Below are 17940 nucleotides of genomic sequence, written 5' to 3'. Positions count from 1 at the left end.
TGTATTTTGGGTATATGTTGTGAAACTGTTAGATATTACTTGTTAGATATTACTGCACTGTCGGAGCTTGAAGCACAAGCATTTCGCTACACCCGCAATAACATCTGCTAAACATGTGTATGTGACCAATACATTTGATTTGATTTGGCAGGAGGTTAGGAAGTGCAGCTCTCTCTCTCCATGTGTGTGTCTTTGCGTGCCTGCCTGCCTGTGTGTGTGTGTGTGTGTGTGTGTGTGTGTGTGTGTGTGTGTGTGTGTGTGTGTGTGTGTGCGTGCGTGCGTGCGTGCGTGCGTGCGTGCGTGCGTGCGTGCGTGCGTGCGTGCGTGCGTGTGAATGTAGAACTAGAACAATTAGAGCATTCCTGAGTAAAAATGACAGAGGACAGGCTGTACTGTACCCCATGTTCCAGCTCTGTTCACTCCTCCTTGGCATGGTATTTATAGCCCAGGCAGCACCTTCCAATGAGAGAACAGTCATCAACAGCTACACAGCATGGTGACTTGGAGGCAGCGACTCTGTCACTGTCAGCTCTAGTTAGGATATTACACATCAGCTTGGGAGGCAGTTCCTCTACTACAACTCTAAAGTAGCCTGCTAAATGTAGTTTTGTGCATTGCTAGTCGCTAACATTAGTTATGTGATTCTATGACCAATAAACACAAGAACATGTATTTGTTTATACAGTAGATCAAGTGAAAAACTCATTGCAAACAATCAGTATTCTAACATTTTGATCCTATGTCCTACATCATGTCCTTCAGCTTTGAGAGTACACACTAAGAAAAGAGGATTCCTCAAGGGTTCTTTGGGAATTTCAGCCCTTCAATGGTTCTTTGCAGTTCACAAAAGGGTTCTTTGCTCTTTTAGTGATAATTAAAATATAGGGACGGCTGCTCATTAGAATAATTTGAGCCGTGTTTAGCACAAAGCTAAAAAAGCTTTTTGTGCAACCGTAATTGCGAGTATCATTCCAGTTGAACTAATCTGTTATGTTATGTGATTGCATGTTATATATGACAATATATAGTGATGGTGTCTTGGGTAATACTCATGTATGGCCTTGTGTTAATTGAGAATGGTTGACAATATCAATGGTTCTCAATTCTCTCCTTGGGGATCTCCAGCAGTTCAAGATTTAGCACACCTGATTGAACTTGTACATTGACATAACAATACCTATGGAATTTTGACAACATAATATGGATAACCAGACCAAAAAAATGTGGGATCTTCAAAAGGATCTATAAAGAACCTTTGATATTGAGAATGGTTCTATAAAGAACTTTTCTTGCTAAAGAACCCAAAAAGGGTTGTAACCATAGCGGAACCCTTATTGGTGCTATATAAACTCAGCAAAAAAAGAAGTGTCCCTTTTTCAGGACCCTGTCTTTCAAAGATAATTCGTAAAAATCCAAATAACTTCACAGCTCTTCATTGTAAAGGGTTTAAACACTGTTTTCCATGCTTGTTCAATGAACCATAAACAATTAATGAACATGCACCTGTGGAACGGTCGTTAAGACACTAACAGCTTACAAACGGTAGGCAATTAAGGTCACAGTTATGAACACTTAGGACACTAAAGAGGCCTTTCTACTGACTCTGAAAAACACCAAAAGAAAGATGCCCAGGGTACCTGATCATCTGCGTGAATGTGCCTTAGGCGCTAAAAGGAGACAGGACGGACAACTGATCATCCTCGCAGTGGCAGACCACGTGTAACAACACCTGCACAGGATCGGTACATCCGAACATCACACCTGCGGGACAGGTACAGGATGGCAACAACAACTGCCCGAGTTACACCAGGAAAGCACAATCCCTCCATCAGTGCTCAGACTGTCCACAATAGGCTGAGAGAGGCTGGAATGAGGGCTTGTAGGCCTGTTGTAAGGCAGGTCCTCACCAGACATCACCGGCAAAAACACACCGTCGATGGACCAGACAGGATTGGCAAAAAGTGCTCTTCACTGACGAGTCGCAGTTTTGTCTCACCAGGGGTGATGGTCGGATTCGCGTTTATCGTCGAAGGAATGAGCGTTACACCGAGGCCTGTACTCTGGAGCGGGATCGATTTGGAGCTGGAGGGCCCTCATGGTCTGGGGAGGTGCGTCACAGCATCATCGGACTGAGCTTGTCGTCATTGCAGGCAATCTCAATGCTGTGCGTTACAGAGAAGACATCCTCCTCCCTCATGTGGTACCCTTCCTGCAGGCTCATCCTGACATGCCATACTGCTCGTTCTGTGCGTGATTTCCTGCAAGACAGGAATGTCAGTGTTCTGCCATGGCCAGCGAAGAGCCCGGATCTCAATCCCATTGAGCACGTCTGGGACCTGTTGAATCGGAGGGTGAGGGCTAGGGCCATTCAGAAATGTCCGGGAACTTGCAGGTGCCTTGGTGGAAGAGTGGGGTAACATCTCACAGCAAGAAATGGCAAATCTGGTGAAGTCCATGAGGAGGAGATGCACTGCAGTACTTAATGCAGCTGGTGGCCACACCAGATACTGACTGTTACTTTTGATTTTGACCCCCCATTTGTTCAGGAACACATTATTCCATTTCTGTTAGTCACATGTCTGTGGAACTTGTTCAGTTTATGTCTCAGTTGTTGAATCTTGTTATGTTCATACAAATATTTACACATGCTAAGTTTGCTGAAAATAAACTCAGTTGACAGTGAGAGGACGTTTCATTTTTTTTGCTGAGTTTAGAACCTTTTTTAATGGTTCTTTATAGCACCATACCTGTTCCATTTAGAACCTTATGAGAATGGTTCTTTATAGAACCTTCAAAAACATGTTATATATATATAGCACCAAAAAGGGATTCACTGTGGTTACAAGTCAAATAGCCCTTATTTGGCATTATACAGAACCATTTGTTTTTTGTGAATATTCAGTGCATTCGGAAAGTATTCAGATCCCTTGACTTTTTCCACTTTGTTACATTACAACCTTATTCTAAAAATGGATGAAATTGTTTTTCCCCCTCAATCTAAACACAATACCCCATAATGACAAAGCAAAAACTGTTTTGAAATGTTTGCAAATGTATATAAAGAAAAAAACTGAAATATCACATTTACATAAGTATTCAGACCCTTTCCTCAGTTGGAGCACCTTTGGCAGCGATTACAGCCTCGAGTATTTTGGGGTATAACACTACAAGCTTGGCACACCAGTATCTGGGGAGTTTCTTCCAATCTTCTCTGCAGATCCTTTCAAGCTCTGTCAGGTTGGATGGGGAGCATTGTTGCACAACTGTTTTCAGGTCTCTACAGAGATCAGAGATGTTCGATCAGGTTCAAGTCCGGGTTCTGGCTGGGCCACTCAAGGACATTCAGAAACTTGTCCCGAAGCCACTCCTGCGTTGTCTTGTCTGTGTGCTTAGGGTCATTGTCCTGTTGGAAGGTGAAGCTTCGCCCCAGTCTGAGGTTCTGAGCACTCTGGAGCAGGTTTTCATCAAGGATCTCTCTACACTTCTCTCTACACTCACAATTCACAAATTGTGCAGTCAACAAAACTCATAAATAGTATTATAAATCTTCATTTACCTTTGATGATCTTCGTCAGAATGCACTCCCAGGACTCCCACAAGAAATGTTTGTTTTGTTTGGTAATGTCCATCATTTATGTCCAAATAGATATTTTTGTTAGCGTGTTTGGTAAACAAATCCAAAGTCAGGAAGCGCGTTCACTAAAAGCAGACGAAATGTCAAAAAGTTTCGTAACATTCAGTAGAAACATGTCAAACGATGTACTGAATCAATCTTTAGAATGTTTTTAACATAAATCTTGAATAACGTTTCAACCGGAGAATACCATTGACTTCAGATGTGGGATGGAACAGAGCTCCCTCTCATGTGAACGCGCTTGGTCAGAGCATGGTCACCTCATGGCAGACCTGACTAATTTCTGTCTCCTTCGGCCCCACTTCACAGTAGAGGCATCAGACAAGGTTCTACAGACTGTTGCCATCTAGTGGAAGCCGTAGGAAGTGCAAACAGATCCATATCCCACTGTGTATTCAATAGGGGCTGGGTTGAAAATCGACCAACCTCAGATTTCCCACTTCCTGTTTGGATTTCTTCTCAGGTTTTTGCCTGCCATATGAGTTCTGTTATACTCACAGACATCATTCAAACAGTTTTAGAATCTTCAGAGTGTTTTCTAATACTAATAATAATATGCATATATTAGCAACTGCGACTGAGGAGCAGGCAGTTTACTATGGGCACCTCTGGGCACCTTTCATCCAAGCTTCTCAATACTGCCCCTGCAGCCATAAGAAGATAACAAAACTAACCGTGAAGCTATACAAATGAGTGCTGAACAGGCAACTACACATAGACAAAAACCCACCAATACCCAAGGGAAAATAGCAACCTAAATATGGTCCCCAATCAGAGACAACGATAAACAGCTGCCTCTGGTTGGGAACCATAATAAGGCCACCATAGACATACAAATACCTAGACCTACTAAACCCCTAGACTTACAAAAACCCTAGACAATACAAAACAAGCATACCCACCCTCGTCACACCCTGACCTAACCAAATTAATAAAGAAAACAGAGATAACTAAGGTCAGGGCGTGACAGAGACCTTATATAGACAGGTGTGTGCCTTTCCAAATCATTTCCAATCAATTGAATTTACCACAGGTGGACTCCAATCAAGTTATCGAAACATCTCAAGGATGATCAATGGAAACAGGATGCACTTGAGCTCAATTTCGAGTCTTATAGCAAAGGGTTTGAATACGTATGGAAATAAGTTATATCTGTTTGTTTTTTTAAGTAAATTTACAAACATTTCTAAACACTTGTTTTCGCTTTGTCATTATGGGTTATTGTGTGTGGATTGATGAGGAAAACTTTATTTCATACATTTTAGAAAAAGGCTGTAATGTGGAAAAAGTCAAGGGGTCTGAATACTTTTCCGAATGCACTGTATATCGACTGTGTGTGAGTACAGAGGTTGTCTATCCACTGTGTGTGGGTAGAGCGGTTGTATATCCACTGTGTGTGAGTAGAGAGGTTGTCTATCCACTGTGTGTGTATAGGGAGGTTGTCTATCCACCGTGTGTGTATAGGGAGGTTGTCTATCCACTGTGTGTATAGGGAGGTAGTATATCCACTGTGTGTGTGTATAGGGAGGTTGTCTATCCACTGTGTGTGTATAGGGAGGTTGTCTATCCACTGTGTGTGTATAGGGAGGTAGTATATCCACTGTGTGTGTATAGGGAGGTTGTCTATCCACTGTGTGTGTATAGGGAGGTAGTATATCCACTGTGTGTGTATAGGGAGGTTGTCTATCCACTGTGTGTGTATAGGGAGGTAGTATATCCACTGTGTGTGTATAGGGAGGTTGTCTATCCACTGTGTGTGTATAGGGAGGTTGTCTATCCACTGTGTGTGTATAGGGAGGTAGTATATCCACTGTGTGTGAGTAGAGAGGTTGTATACTGTGCGTGGCGTTGAGGGCCATTGTTCGGTTTCTTTCCTGTATTTTCAAAGCCAGATCCAGCCGTGGTTCTAATAACTGAATGATCTACTGTGTTATTACACCGGCCACCATGGGTAATGCAATAACACAGGATGCCTGGAGAACAGAAAAGTGTGAGCGAAAAGTGGGAAACGTCCACATCTTATTCACCAGATGCATCTCTCTCCTCAGTCTTCACACAGCCAGACAGAATAGCCGTGAGCCCAGCCCTACTATCTGCAAACACAGCAATGTCTTGCCTCAGGAAGTACCCAGGCATTCTCTCCTTCATAATAAATCTGGAGCCAGCTTTCACATTTTAATAACTTAACATTCATATGTCAGCAATATAAAGAGCCATCAAACAGCAACACACACACAAAACACATACACCTGAGGTACAGTATCCGCAGCTAAACTAACTAAACAATAGTGATTGAGACTTGAAATAATCACTGAAGACCGCCATGCAGTGCAACATTTTAGTCTGCCTTAAAGGCGCTGCATGGTCAATCTGACATCTGCATTCATACTAATTGCGCTTCACGGAGCAGCGTACAGCTGTTGTGAAGGAAGTTGTCAAGGAAATGAATTTGTGTTTATACAAACCGCCCCCACCTACCAACAACCAATCATGTCAATGCGGAGCTATACGGAGCCCTCTGCATTGTTAAAACATTTGGGAGGCGCAAGGCAATGCGGTACGGAGCTCAATTTGGCCTCTGCATGCCTCCGGAGGCGCCTCAATTGTGTCTCACCCTCTATACAGAGCCTCCGATCACATTTTCGGATCAAGCATAAATTGGCCTGTCGTAAACTTTAAACTGTATACCAACACATTGTATAACTAAACAATCCCCAAGACCGCCTTAAGACGGTGTACTAGCAGGCCACTTTAACGTTCCTACTGGGTCTGTCAATAGGCTGTATATTAGCAGGGTAATTACCCTTAAATTATATATGTCTTTATAATGCCTCTCCCACATATTCCACAGCCACATTCCACAAACTCTGGCCTGTACTCAGTCTTCTCAGTGCCAGATGTCACCAATGAGAGAGGTCACAGATCCAATAAAGACCCACACAAAGGGCCTTTTTTCAGCAGGCAATGACAGGGGCAGCACTCAGAGGTCAGCAGAGGGCCTGGAGGTAGTACTGTTGGTACTGATAGTGATGACTGTCTGGACATGTAATGACAATGAGTAGAGGCTGACTTAGTTCACCCTGCAATCTCCCGCAAGTCTAGAGACAGAACTACAACCATGCTAAACCTCAACCCAAAAACTAACCTCTCCCAAACCTTGACCTATAATCTTAATCCAGAAATGAGGGTAATCCTGTAGCCTAAGTAGCCTAATTCCTGAAAATCCTTGGAATTCCACAGTAAATCCTGAACATATTTGGAAATTCCAAAGTGTTTTCCACAATCTAACCCCGAAGCCTACAAGTGTGTGTCAGGGTTGGTGACAATTCTAATTGGTGTCAACTCAGAATTTTTTTCTTTCTTTTTTACATAAATAAATATATTTTCAGTTTATTGAGATGTCATTGAAAATAGACAACCTGTGTGTATGTGTGTGTGACAGTTCTAACCGTGTGTGGTTTCAAGAGACCTCATCTCCAACCGCTTTAGGTTCAGTGTTTACTCAGGCATTACTTAGCACCACAGTGTGTGAGACCCACCCGGGTGAGTGACACACACACACACACACACACACACACACACACACACACACACACACACACACACACACACACACACACACACACACACACACACACACACACACACACACACACACACACACTGACCACCCAAACACAACCCCAGCACAGCAAAATGTCTTCCTGATCCCTGTATAGTTAGCTCAGCTGTCTATTAACCCTTTACACTCATACCCATATACGGGTTGAAAGTTGCAGATTTGGACACTGATAAGTGCCTAAATTGGAATGCAGTGGCTGTATAGTAACATGCTAAAAATGCCGTCAGAGCTCAGGGTCTCCGCTTCACTGGTCTGGAGTTTTGACTGATAGACATTCTGAACTTGAGCCCCTCACGCGACAAGAAGTTGCACCCTCCCTCCCGATAATTGTGCAACTTTTTTCTGAGTGAGGGAATTGCTGTAAATTATGAGGACTATATGTATTTTGAAAGATGAGACATTGAGGATTATAATAAATACCGCTTTGATGTCATACAAGCAAGTCAAACACCCGTGAGTCCAAAAGTGCACTTCACATTTCCATATCATAAAACTCATGTAATATACAGTGTCAACGTTTATGATCACTCAGTTACAAGACGACATGACGTCATACGCTGGGTTGTCCTGTATTGTGAAGAAAATTTGCCACGGACCACGCATCTGAATGCACTCATGACTCCATTCTATGCGTACCAAAATTACCATCTGCTTCTCCGAATTGCCTTGTGAATATTCGTATCATGTTACTGAATGTATAGTCAATGTAAATGCACATAACATTACTCCAAACTGTTCCCCTTTACACTGAATAAAAATATAAACATGACATGTAAATTGTTGGTCCCATGTTTCATGATCTGAAATAAAAGATCCCAGAAGTGTTCCATATTCACAAAAAGCATATTTCTCTCATATTCTATGGACACATTTGTTTACATCCCTGTTAGTAAGCATTTCTCCTTTGAAAAGATAATCCATCCACCTGACAGGTGAGGCACATCAAGAAGCTGATTAAACAGCATGATCATTACACAGGTGCACCTTGAGTGCTGGGCCACTCTAAAATGTGCAGTATTGTCACACAACACAATGCCACAGATGTTTTGAGGAGCGTGCATTTGGCATGCAGACTCCAGGACTGTCCACCAAAGCTGTTGCCAGAGAATTGAATGTTAATTTCTCTACCATAAGCCACCTCCAACGTTGTTTTAGAGAATTTGGCAGTACGTCCAACCGGCCTTACAATCGCAGACCACATGTAACCACGCCAGCCCAGGACCTCCACATCCAGATGATCGACGCCCCCTACCGTTTTTTAAGGTATCTGTGACAAACAGATGCATATCAGTATTCCCAGTCATGTGAAATCCATAGATTAGGGTCTAATGAATTTATTTCAATTGACTGATTTCCTTATATGAACTATAACTCAGTAAAATCTTCAAAATTGTTGCATGTTGCGTTTATATTTTTGTTTAGTGTAATTGCTACCATTGTTATGCATTTCCATATTTCTTCTGCAAAATACATTTAAATTTAGCCCTATCCATATAGGCCAATTCCCACGAGTGTAAGGAGTTAACTCTGTTTGATACCCATGGAGCCAAAGATAATAAAGAGTATCCTTAACAAACACTGAAAGAGGAAATTCACAGGATAGTGTGTGTGTTTGTGTGTGTTTGAGTGTTTGAGTGTTTTTCTGTTCCATCTGTGTGGTCCAAAACACTGTCAAAAATATCAATCCTTGCCCTATTTCCATCAGAGATATAGAGGACACATTCACATCCTGTGAACATAGCTAAACTAAATTATCAAAGATAAATATCTGTGCTTTTCTAGGATAGTCCTACAAACCATGATTATAAAATAATATGCTGTGTGGCCATCATAATCTACAAACGGATTTGGAAGAAGATCTTCCAATTAAAATGCAATTTTCTAATTGTCTCCATAATGAAGTCTAGTGCGCAATGTCCCTTGGATAATGCCATGTTAATCGTTTCTCCGTTGAAAAGAAAACTTTCCGTCCATCATGAAAAATAAAAATCTAGAATAAATCCAGGCTTTTAATTATTAGGCCCTATGTTTGTCACAAATATAACTAGACTAGTCTACATTCTAAGCGCTCCAGCTGTGCCACGAAAAGCAGGGCTGGATTAAAAAATCATAGATATTTTAAAGGGGCTTGGATATTTTTTGATGAGCCCAATATTAAACACGTAATTTAACTGTGAAAATGTTTTCTCTGCCTCAAGGGCCCCCTTACGGGCTTAGGCCCTGGGGCTTCAGCCCCTGTAAGCCCCGGCAATAATCTGGCCCTGCCTAAATGCACCATATAAAACCATAAAGCCAGTAAAGGGAGCAGAGCCTTTCACGTTTAATATAGAAGTAACCTATGTCAATCATAATATGTTGTTTGGTTTTGCATTGATTACCATTTAACAAAACAATCTGAAGTCCAACTTACCTCGGTTTGACAGAGCGCTATGGCCAGCAATAGGAGGAAGGGGACACTTTGCAACATCTGGGAAGACAGAGGCAAGGAAGAGAAAAATATGAAAATATACGAAAGTTTAAAAACGCATGTTATTGGTTAATGTCAAGTAAAATTGTCAAAGAAATAAAGAGCAATATTACAAAATTACCATTTTGAAAAGCGGCTCTGTTCAGACGTCTGTAGCGAGGAGGAGGTGGGCGCAGAATGTATCGGTAACCGAGGCGAACGAGAGGTCTGTGATTTCAGGAAATTTGAGGAGCGCTGAGGAATTCCTGGTCTAGAGTCTTGCCCCCGATATGGCGTGACCAATGAAAATCTCCGGAGCGCAGGAACGTTATGGAGCGTTCATGTATTAGTCGGAACTACGAAACTCAGAAATGTCCTACTTGCTAAATGGTTGTACCCAGTGGACATACAACGTGACGAAGACGTATTTATTGGTTGAAATATGGTCGGGACTTCTTATAACCAGATCACAAGCAGATTAAGATGTATTTTACATGATTTTTATTTCCCCTGTCTTATTTCGGCTGATATCTAGTTGTTACTGAACAGTTATCTAAATGCTACTCAATTAATAGACGTAAATCTATATAATCATTATACAAATTGGAGTAATGTTATTTTTTAGCAGGGTTTGTATGATACAGCTTAGCACACTTGACAAACAACAGCTGGCAGAGCGCACCAAAGCAGGTTATGGTCTCATGGCTTACTGTACCCACACTGAAACAAATTGCTGTACATTTACAGCAAAACACTTACCTTTGCTCTTATAATTCTATATTATCGTACAGTACTGTGAAGAGGAATGCATTATCAGGGCTAAATGGTATTCCGCTACAATTCCTCTACAATGCTGTAAAATTGCAATTTCTGTAATTTCACAATGTAATTTTACAATAAGACATTGTATTACCTGTTTTGCTGTATATTTATGGCAGCATAATATGATTGCATTGTGGGAAATGTTGCATTGTGGGAAATGGGCGAGGAACAAATCTGTAGCTCATTAACACATTTTGAGGCGTGCCGTGTAAGAGGCTATATTTGTTGCACCCGTTACTCAGAATGCTGTACCCCAAAGAAAATAGCACCATACCGTAAGTTTGGAATCTAAAAACCTTGTCCTGTAAAACTAAAGTAACTTACTGACTACTGTGCAGCCAGTAATTTACTGTAATGCAATAACATACTGTATTTTTGGAATCTAAAAACATTTTCCTGTAAATCTACAGTAATTTACTAGCTACTGTGCTGCCAGTACTTCACTGTAATTCCATTCCAACCCCACAGAATACAGTAACATACTGTTTTTTTGGAGTGCCAAAAAACTTTTCAACACTAATGGGTCCATGGTAGTGTTGTTTCTGTCTCATTTATATATTTTGAGGCATGCCTTGTAAGAGGTTATATTTGTTGCATCCGTAACTGAAATGTGGAAGTAGTTCCCAAACAATTGAATGTGTTTAGGGGACTGATCAGAGTGGCAGCTAGTCTCAAACCTTTAATGGTTGAGTGTTCAGCTATGTCCTTTTGAACTGTTTTGCCCTTTAGCCACTGCCAGTTGAGAAGCCTTTGTTAAGGCCTCTACAAGTGCAAGTGATATAAAACCCCAAATATTCATTGGTATAATGTAATATATAATTACATACTAACTGTTAGCAATTGCTGTAATTTTATTACCATACAATTTAACAATAAAGTACTGTATTACTGTTTTTCTGTTTATTTACTGCAGTGTTCTATAAATTACGGTCAAATGTTGTGGGCTGGGAAATAATCGCTGGCTCATTAATATATTTAGAGGTGTGCCTTTATTGTGACTATATTTACTACATTAAATAAACACCAAATACAATATTTGTAGTACTGCAACATACAAATAACTAGCAGCCAACCTGCTTGCACCAATCACATGTACGTACAGTGAAATGCCAATATTTAAATGACAGTAGCATTTACTTTCTCACAGTATAGTAGGTACATTTTACAGTATTGTGCTGTATCATTGCTCTGATATTACAGTAACTTACAGGAAACTGGTAGCAAGTTACTGAATATTACAGTAATGTACTTGGAACAAACCAGAGATGGGCATAGATACATCAAAAGGTATCTTCTAACAAATACAATATACCTTGAAGACCAGTGTTTCTTTAACTACAACAACATGCTCAGGAACAGTTACAGAAACGTTTTACCTGATATGACTGTGGTGTTTCTTTTCATCAACCTTAGTTTAATGCACTGACTGTACATCACTCTGGTCAAAAGCGTATGGTAAATTACCAAAATGTAAATGTAAAAATGAACACTTGCAAAGCACACTACCGACTATTATTCTAATGAGATCCACCCTCAAAAACAATTCATATTTTGATCAAATTTGGTCTTGTTTGGGGGTGGAGCTCATTAGAATAATACCCAGCAGTGTGCTTTGCAAGTGTTAATTTTTACATTTACATGTTGGTTATTTAGCAGACAATCTTATCCTGAGTGACTTACAGTTACTTCACTAAACTAAGGTATAATAACAAGAACATATCAAGGCAACGGGTGGCTACTATGAAGAATCTAAACCATAAAATATAGTTTGACTTGTTTAACACTTTTTTGGTTACTACATGATTCCATATGTGTTATTTCATCGTTTTCATGCCTTCACTATTATTCTACTATGTAGAAAATAGTAAAAATAAAGAAAAACTCTTGACTGAGTAGGTGTGTCCAAACCTTTGACTGGTACTGTAAATATGATATTTCAGTAAATGTGAAATTCCTCTTTGGAGTCATCAACGTCTTTATACAGCATATTGTTCATTGAGAGAGGGATAGACAGCCCTTACAACACAAGCTGGCTCCGCATGTAGTATACTTCAGGAAAAATATGTCTGCCATCGAGCTTTATTGTCTGGAAAAAAACGATAATACATTAGACTTCCCTGCACAGGCATTTGTTTTAATATATCAGCACAATGTTCATGGTACACATTTCACTTTGATTATTGGGCCCTTTCCTTTATTAGCCATGGATGGAGATAGGGATTTGGACTTGCGGTTTTAAGTAATTCTCCGTACTGGCCAATGATTAGAACAGTGATTCTGATCCAACCATAAATTCATACATTGTGCCCCTGGCCTGAAAGTATGGACGTTCAAGATTAGGCTAGATGTAGTAGGCTAATGTTAATTTTAGCCAATTAGCCTAGGACAACAAAAACTAAAAGCACGTATTGTATCATGACAAAATCATAGACCGTTTAGACAACATGAAAGAGAAAGCTGCCATTGGTGTTTCTCTTTTAGCTGTCACTATATTAGACTAAGCATAGGTGATTAGTATTAGATTATGTTGAAGTTTAAATGGTGCTGGAAGTTTAAATGGTGCTGGAATAGTGGAGGCAGCACCTGTTTTCTTTGCAACTTGTGGTAACTCTCGGTGGCTCTACATCAATAGTTGTTTAGTAGTCCAAAACATTTCGGAAACATTAACTTGCTAGATAGACCATGCTGTAGTTCATGTAACTGTTTGTTACATCCAATATGTTTTGTGGACTTCACCGAGGTTGCTCTTTGGTGTTGAAACAAAGGTGTGGTTGAATTTATTCTGCCACTGTGTCTTCTTATTGTCTCGACCTTAGGCCTATACAGTATATCACAGTGTCAAGGCATATGAACTAACAGGTTATATCGCAAACAACGCAATTATCATAACACATAGGTTGTAACATGGCTTTGAGACAGCCTATAGGGAGTTCAGAGGCCTGGCAGTGTGGTGCCAGGCTAACAACTTCTCCCTCAATGTCAGCAGACAAAGGAGCTGATCATGGACTACAGGAAACAGAAGGCCGAGCACGCCCCCATTCACATCGACAGGGCTGTCATAAAGAGGGCACTGCAACTCCTCTTCCCCCTCAGGAGCCTGAAAACATTTTGCATTGGCCCTCAGATCCTCAAAAGGTTCTACAGCTACACCATTGAGAGCATCTTGACTGGCTGCATAACCGCTTGGTATGGCAATTGCTTGGCATGCGACCATAAGACACGGCAGAAAGTAGTGTGTATGGTCCAGTACATCACTGGGGCAAAGCTCCCTGCCACCTAGGGCCTCTATACCAAGTGGGGTCAGAGGAAGGCCCTAAAAATGTTAAAAGACTCCAGCCACCCACGTCATAGACTGTTCTCTCTGCTACCGCACGGCAAGGCGCCAACTCTGGAACCAAAGGGCTCTTGAACAGCTTCTACCCACAAACCATAAGACTACTGAAAAGTTAATCAAATGTCTACCCTGATAATTTGCATTGACCCCTTTTTTATTAGCTCTGACTCTCTTGCACCGTTTCTATGCACACTCACTGGATACTACCCACACACTCACACATACTACACTGACACTCCAACACACACACAATACATATGCTCACACACACAAAACACACACACACACACACAAATTGATGCCCCACACACACACACACACACACACACACACACACACACGCACACGCACACGCACACGCACACGCACACACACACACACACACACACACACAGACACACACACACACACACACACACACACACACACACACACACACACACACACACACACACACACACACACACACACTTTGACACTTCACATATGTTGCTGCTACTCTATTTATTATCTATCCTGATTGCCTAGTCACTTTTACCCCTACCTACATGTACATATTACCTCAATTACCTCGTACCCCTGCACATTGACTCGGTACTGGCACTCCTTGTATACTGAACAAAAACATAAACGCAACATGTAAAGTGTTGGTCTACATGTAACTTGTTGTTCCCATGTTTCAGGAGCTGAAATAAAAGATACGCACAAAAAGCTAATTTCTCTCAAATGTTGTGCACAAATTTGTTTATATCCTTGTTAGTGAGCATTTCTCCTTTGCCAAGAGAATGCATCCAGATGTGGCATATCAAGAAGCTGATTAAACAGCATGATCATTACACAGGTGCACCTTGTGCTGGGGACAATAAAAATCCCCTCTAAAATGTGCAGTTTTGTCACACAACACAATGCCACGGTGTAACAGGGTGAGTGACTGGTTGTCGGGAAGTCAGGCGCAGGAGAGCAGAGATGGGTGATAACAGGAGAACTTTAATATACACCCTGGCCCAAAAGCACAGGCGAGGCAGCACAAAGCACAACCACGGTAACATGAACCGGATTAAACAAAACAAACAAACCTAGGTTTGAAACAAACCTAGCGCAAGCCAGCCTGTAGTGTAACACCCTACACAAAGAACAATTCCACACACAGACATGGGGGAAACAGAGGGTAAAATAAATTTAGTCTGATGAAGGAATGTGAACCAGTTGTGCGGGAAAACAAGACAAAACAAATGGAAAATGTAAGGTGGAGCGGCGATGGCTAGAAGACCGGGGACGTCGACCGCCGAACGCCACCCGAACAAGGAGAGGGACCGACTTCAGTGGAAGTCGTGACACACAGATGTCTCAAGTTTTGAGTTGCAATTGGCATGCGGACTGCAGGAACGTCCACCAGAGCTGTTGCCAGAAAATGTAATGTTAATTTCTCTACCATAAGCCACCTCCAATGTCATTTTAGAGAATTTGGCAGTACGTCCAACCGCCCTCACAACCGCAGACCACGTGTAACCACGCCAGCCCAGGACCTCCACATCCAGCTTCTTCACCTGCGGGATCCTCTGAGACCAGCCACACGGACAGCTGATTAATAACTTCTTTGGGATAGGGGGCGGTATTTTGACGTCCGGATGAAAAGTGTGCCTAAAGTAAACTGCTTGCTACTCAGGCCCAGAAGCTAGGATATGCATATAATTGGTAGGTTTGGATAGACAACTCTCTGAAGTTTCTAAAACTGTTAGAATGATGTCTGTGAGTATAACAGAACTGAAATGGCAGGCGAAAACCCGAGGACAAACCATCAACAAATATATGTATAATTCAGCATACCACTGATTTCAATGGCTGGCACTTTTATAATAGGGCGAAATCGTCCCCAATTGCAGTTCCTAGGGCTTCCACTAGATGTCAACAGTCTTTAGAAAGAGTTTCAGGCTGGTTTTTGGATAAATGAGGGGGAAGAAGTCATTTTTCTAAGGGCTCCCATTTTGGCTGTAGTGTTTCCAAGTGCATGGCCGAGAGCGCCTTCTTTTTGTTTATCTCCGGTAAAGACAATAACGATTCTCCGTCTTAAATTGTATTGTTTATTTGCGTATTAGGGTACCTAAGGTTTGATTCTAAACAGTGATTGACTTGTTTGAATAAGTTTATTGGGAACGTTTGGGATTCATTTTGTATGCATTTTGACGGAGGGAAAACGAGTGGATTATTGACTGAAGCGCGCCAGCTAAACTGAGTTTTTATGGATATAAAGAATAACATTATCGAACAAAAGGACCATTTGTAATGTAACTGGGACCTTTTGGAGTGCCAACAGAAGAAGATCTTCAAAGGTAAGGCATATATTATATCGCTATTTCTGACTTTCGTGTCGCAACTCCCTGGTTGAAAATTATTTGTTATGCATTTGTGTGCTGGACGCTGTCCTCAGATAATCGCATGGTTTGCTTTCGCCATAAAGCCTTTTTGAAATCTGACACCTTGGCTGGATTAAGAACAGGTTAAGCTTTATTTTGATATATTGTACTTGTAATTTCATGAAAGTTTAATATTTATAGAAATTTCACCGGATGTTGGCCAGGTGGGACGCTACCGTCCCACCTATCCCAAAGAAGTTTTAAGCTGAGGAGTATTTCTGTGTGTAATAAAGCCCTTTTGTGGGGGAAAACTAATTATTTTGGGCTGGGCTTTGCTCCCCAGTGGGTGGGCCAGTCTCCCATGGGTGCCCTCCCAGGCTCCCCCATGACTGTGCCCCTGCCCAGTCATGTGAAATCCATAGATTAGGGCCTAATGAATGTATTTCAATTGACTGATTTCCATATATGAACCGTAACTCAGTAAAATTGTTGCGTTTATATTTTTTTCAGTATATATATAGTCTCGTTATTGTTATTTTGTGTTAAACTTTCCTTTTTTATTTTTAGCAAATTTTTCTTAGTTTTTAACTCTGCATTGTTGGGTAAGTGCTCATAAGTAAGCATATCACAGTAAAGTCTGTTGTATCAATCACGTGACAAAAATGTTATTTGATTTGGATGTAGCTAGCTATTATTGTGTCTCACAGAATTAGCTATTCAAGTTAGCTAGCTAACATTAGCTAGTTAGAGTCGAGAGCTAGCTAGTTAGCCCACATGTTTTTCAAATATTCCAAGATAACTAAGCCTCAATGTGTCCCACATGCTTAAACTAATTAACCCTATCAGTCCCGATACCCCAGCAATAATTGGCTTTTCATTTATCTGACTTTCATTCATCTGCATGTCAAGCCCTTATATTTAAGTTCCCAATTAAGTGTTTCACCATTTTCTTTTCAGGACATCCAGGGCTAAAAGTAGAACCGACAACTTGACATAAATAGTTGTATTCATGAGTTTTATTGACAAATGTTAAAAATGAATATATATGAATGCTGGACATACAGAAATGGTTTGCTCACTGGGAAATTAATTTCAAACTAGTCAGTGACAACTGTTACAGTATCATAGGATTTCCTATGATCTATGTAGAAGAACTCCTTACGTTCTAACAACTCTTGTGTAGCTTGTGGGCATCATAGAGCAAAACAGGTATATGTTCGTGAGAGTCTCAGCTTTTCATAAATAGCTCAAACCATTCAGACTACAGACATTTGTGACTTGTTTCAGGAAACTAGGCGTATGTCGCGGGTCACTACTTCACAGGAGAGCAATTTTAATCAAAATTAGTTTTGGGGCAGAAATGCCTTCTGGAACATGTGAACTTTCATGTGCCTTAATAACAATCTTATTATTCGTATCTCAGAACCATTTGCTTTGCTAGTTATAGCCTAATGTTATCTAGCTAACATTGAACCAGGTTGGTTAGCTACCTGCAGATTCATGCAGGGTAGTAATGTCATGAGTTAGGATTATGGTTCATTGTTTAGCTAGCTAGCTACATGTCTTAACAAAAGACTCCACTATGGTAGTATCCATTTCAATAGAATGTCACTGCGACAACTGTTGATAGACGTAGCTGGTAAATTCGCTCTGGCTATCTACTCCGATTTCAGAACACTCTCGTCTGAATGTGCCAGAGCGCAGAATAACTGACGAATTTACGAACAC

General features: G+C 41.0%; 1 protein-coding gene across 1 annotated transcript in view; it reads right to left on the bottom strand.

Annotated features, from left to right (window-relative positions):
- The window catches only part of LOC120064161 (follistatin-related protein 1-like), a 44654-nt gene extending 34704 nt beyond the window's left edge, over positions 1-9950 (bottom strand). Inside the window, exons 1-2 of the mRNA XM_039014539.1 lie at positions 9845-9950; positions 9667-9723 (exon numbers count right to left, since the gene is read on the bottom strand). Of these exons, the coding sequence (XP_038870467.1) occupies positions 9667-9723; positions 9845-9847 (60 nt within the window). The 5' untranslated portion in view covers positions 9848-9950. The remainder of the gene's footprint in view (positions 1-9666; positions 9724-9844) is intronic.
- Positions 9951-17940: the final 7990 nt, after the last annotated feature.

Source organism: Salvelinus namaycush, chromosome 19, assembly GCF_016432855.1.
Source record: "Salvelinus namaycush isolate Seneca chromosome 19, SaNama_1.0, whole genome shotgun sequence".
Classification (NCBI taxonomy): domain Eukaryota; kingdom Metazoa; phylum Chordata; class Actinopteri; order Salmoniformes; family Salmonidae; genus Salvelinus; species Salvelinus namaycush.
The sequence above is the reverse complement of the archived record's forward strand: the minus strand, read 5'-3'. Positions and strand labels throughout refer to the sequence as shown.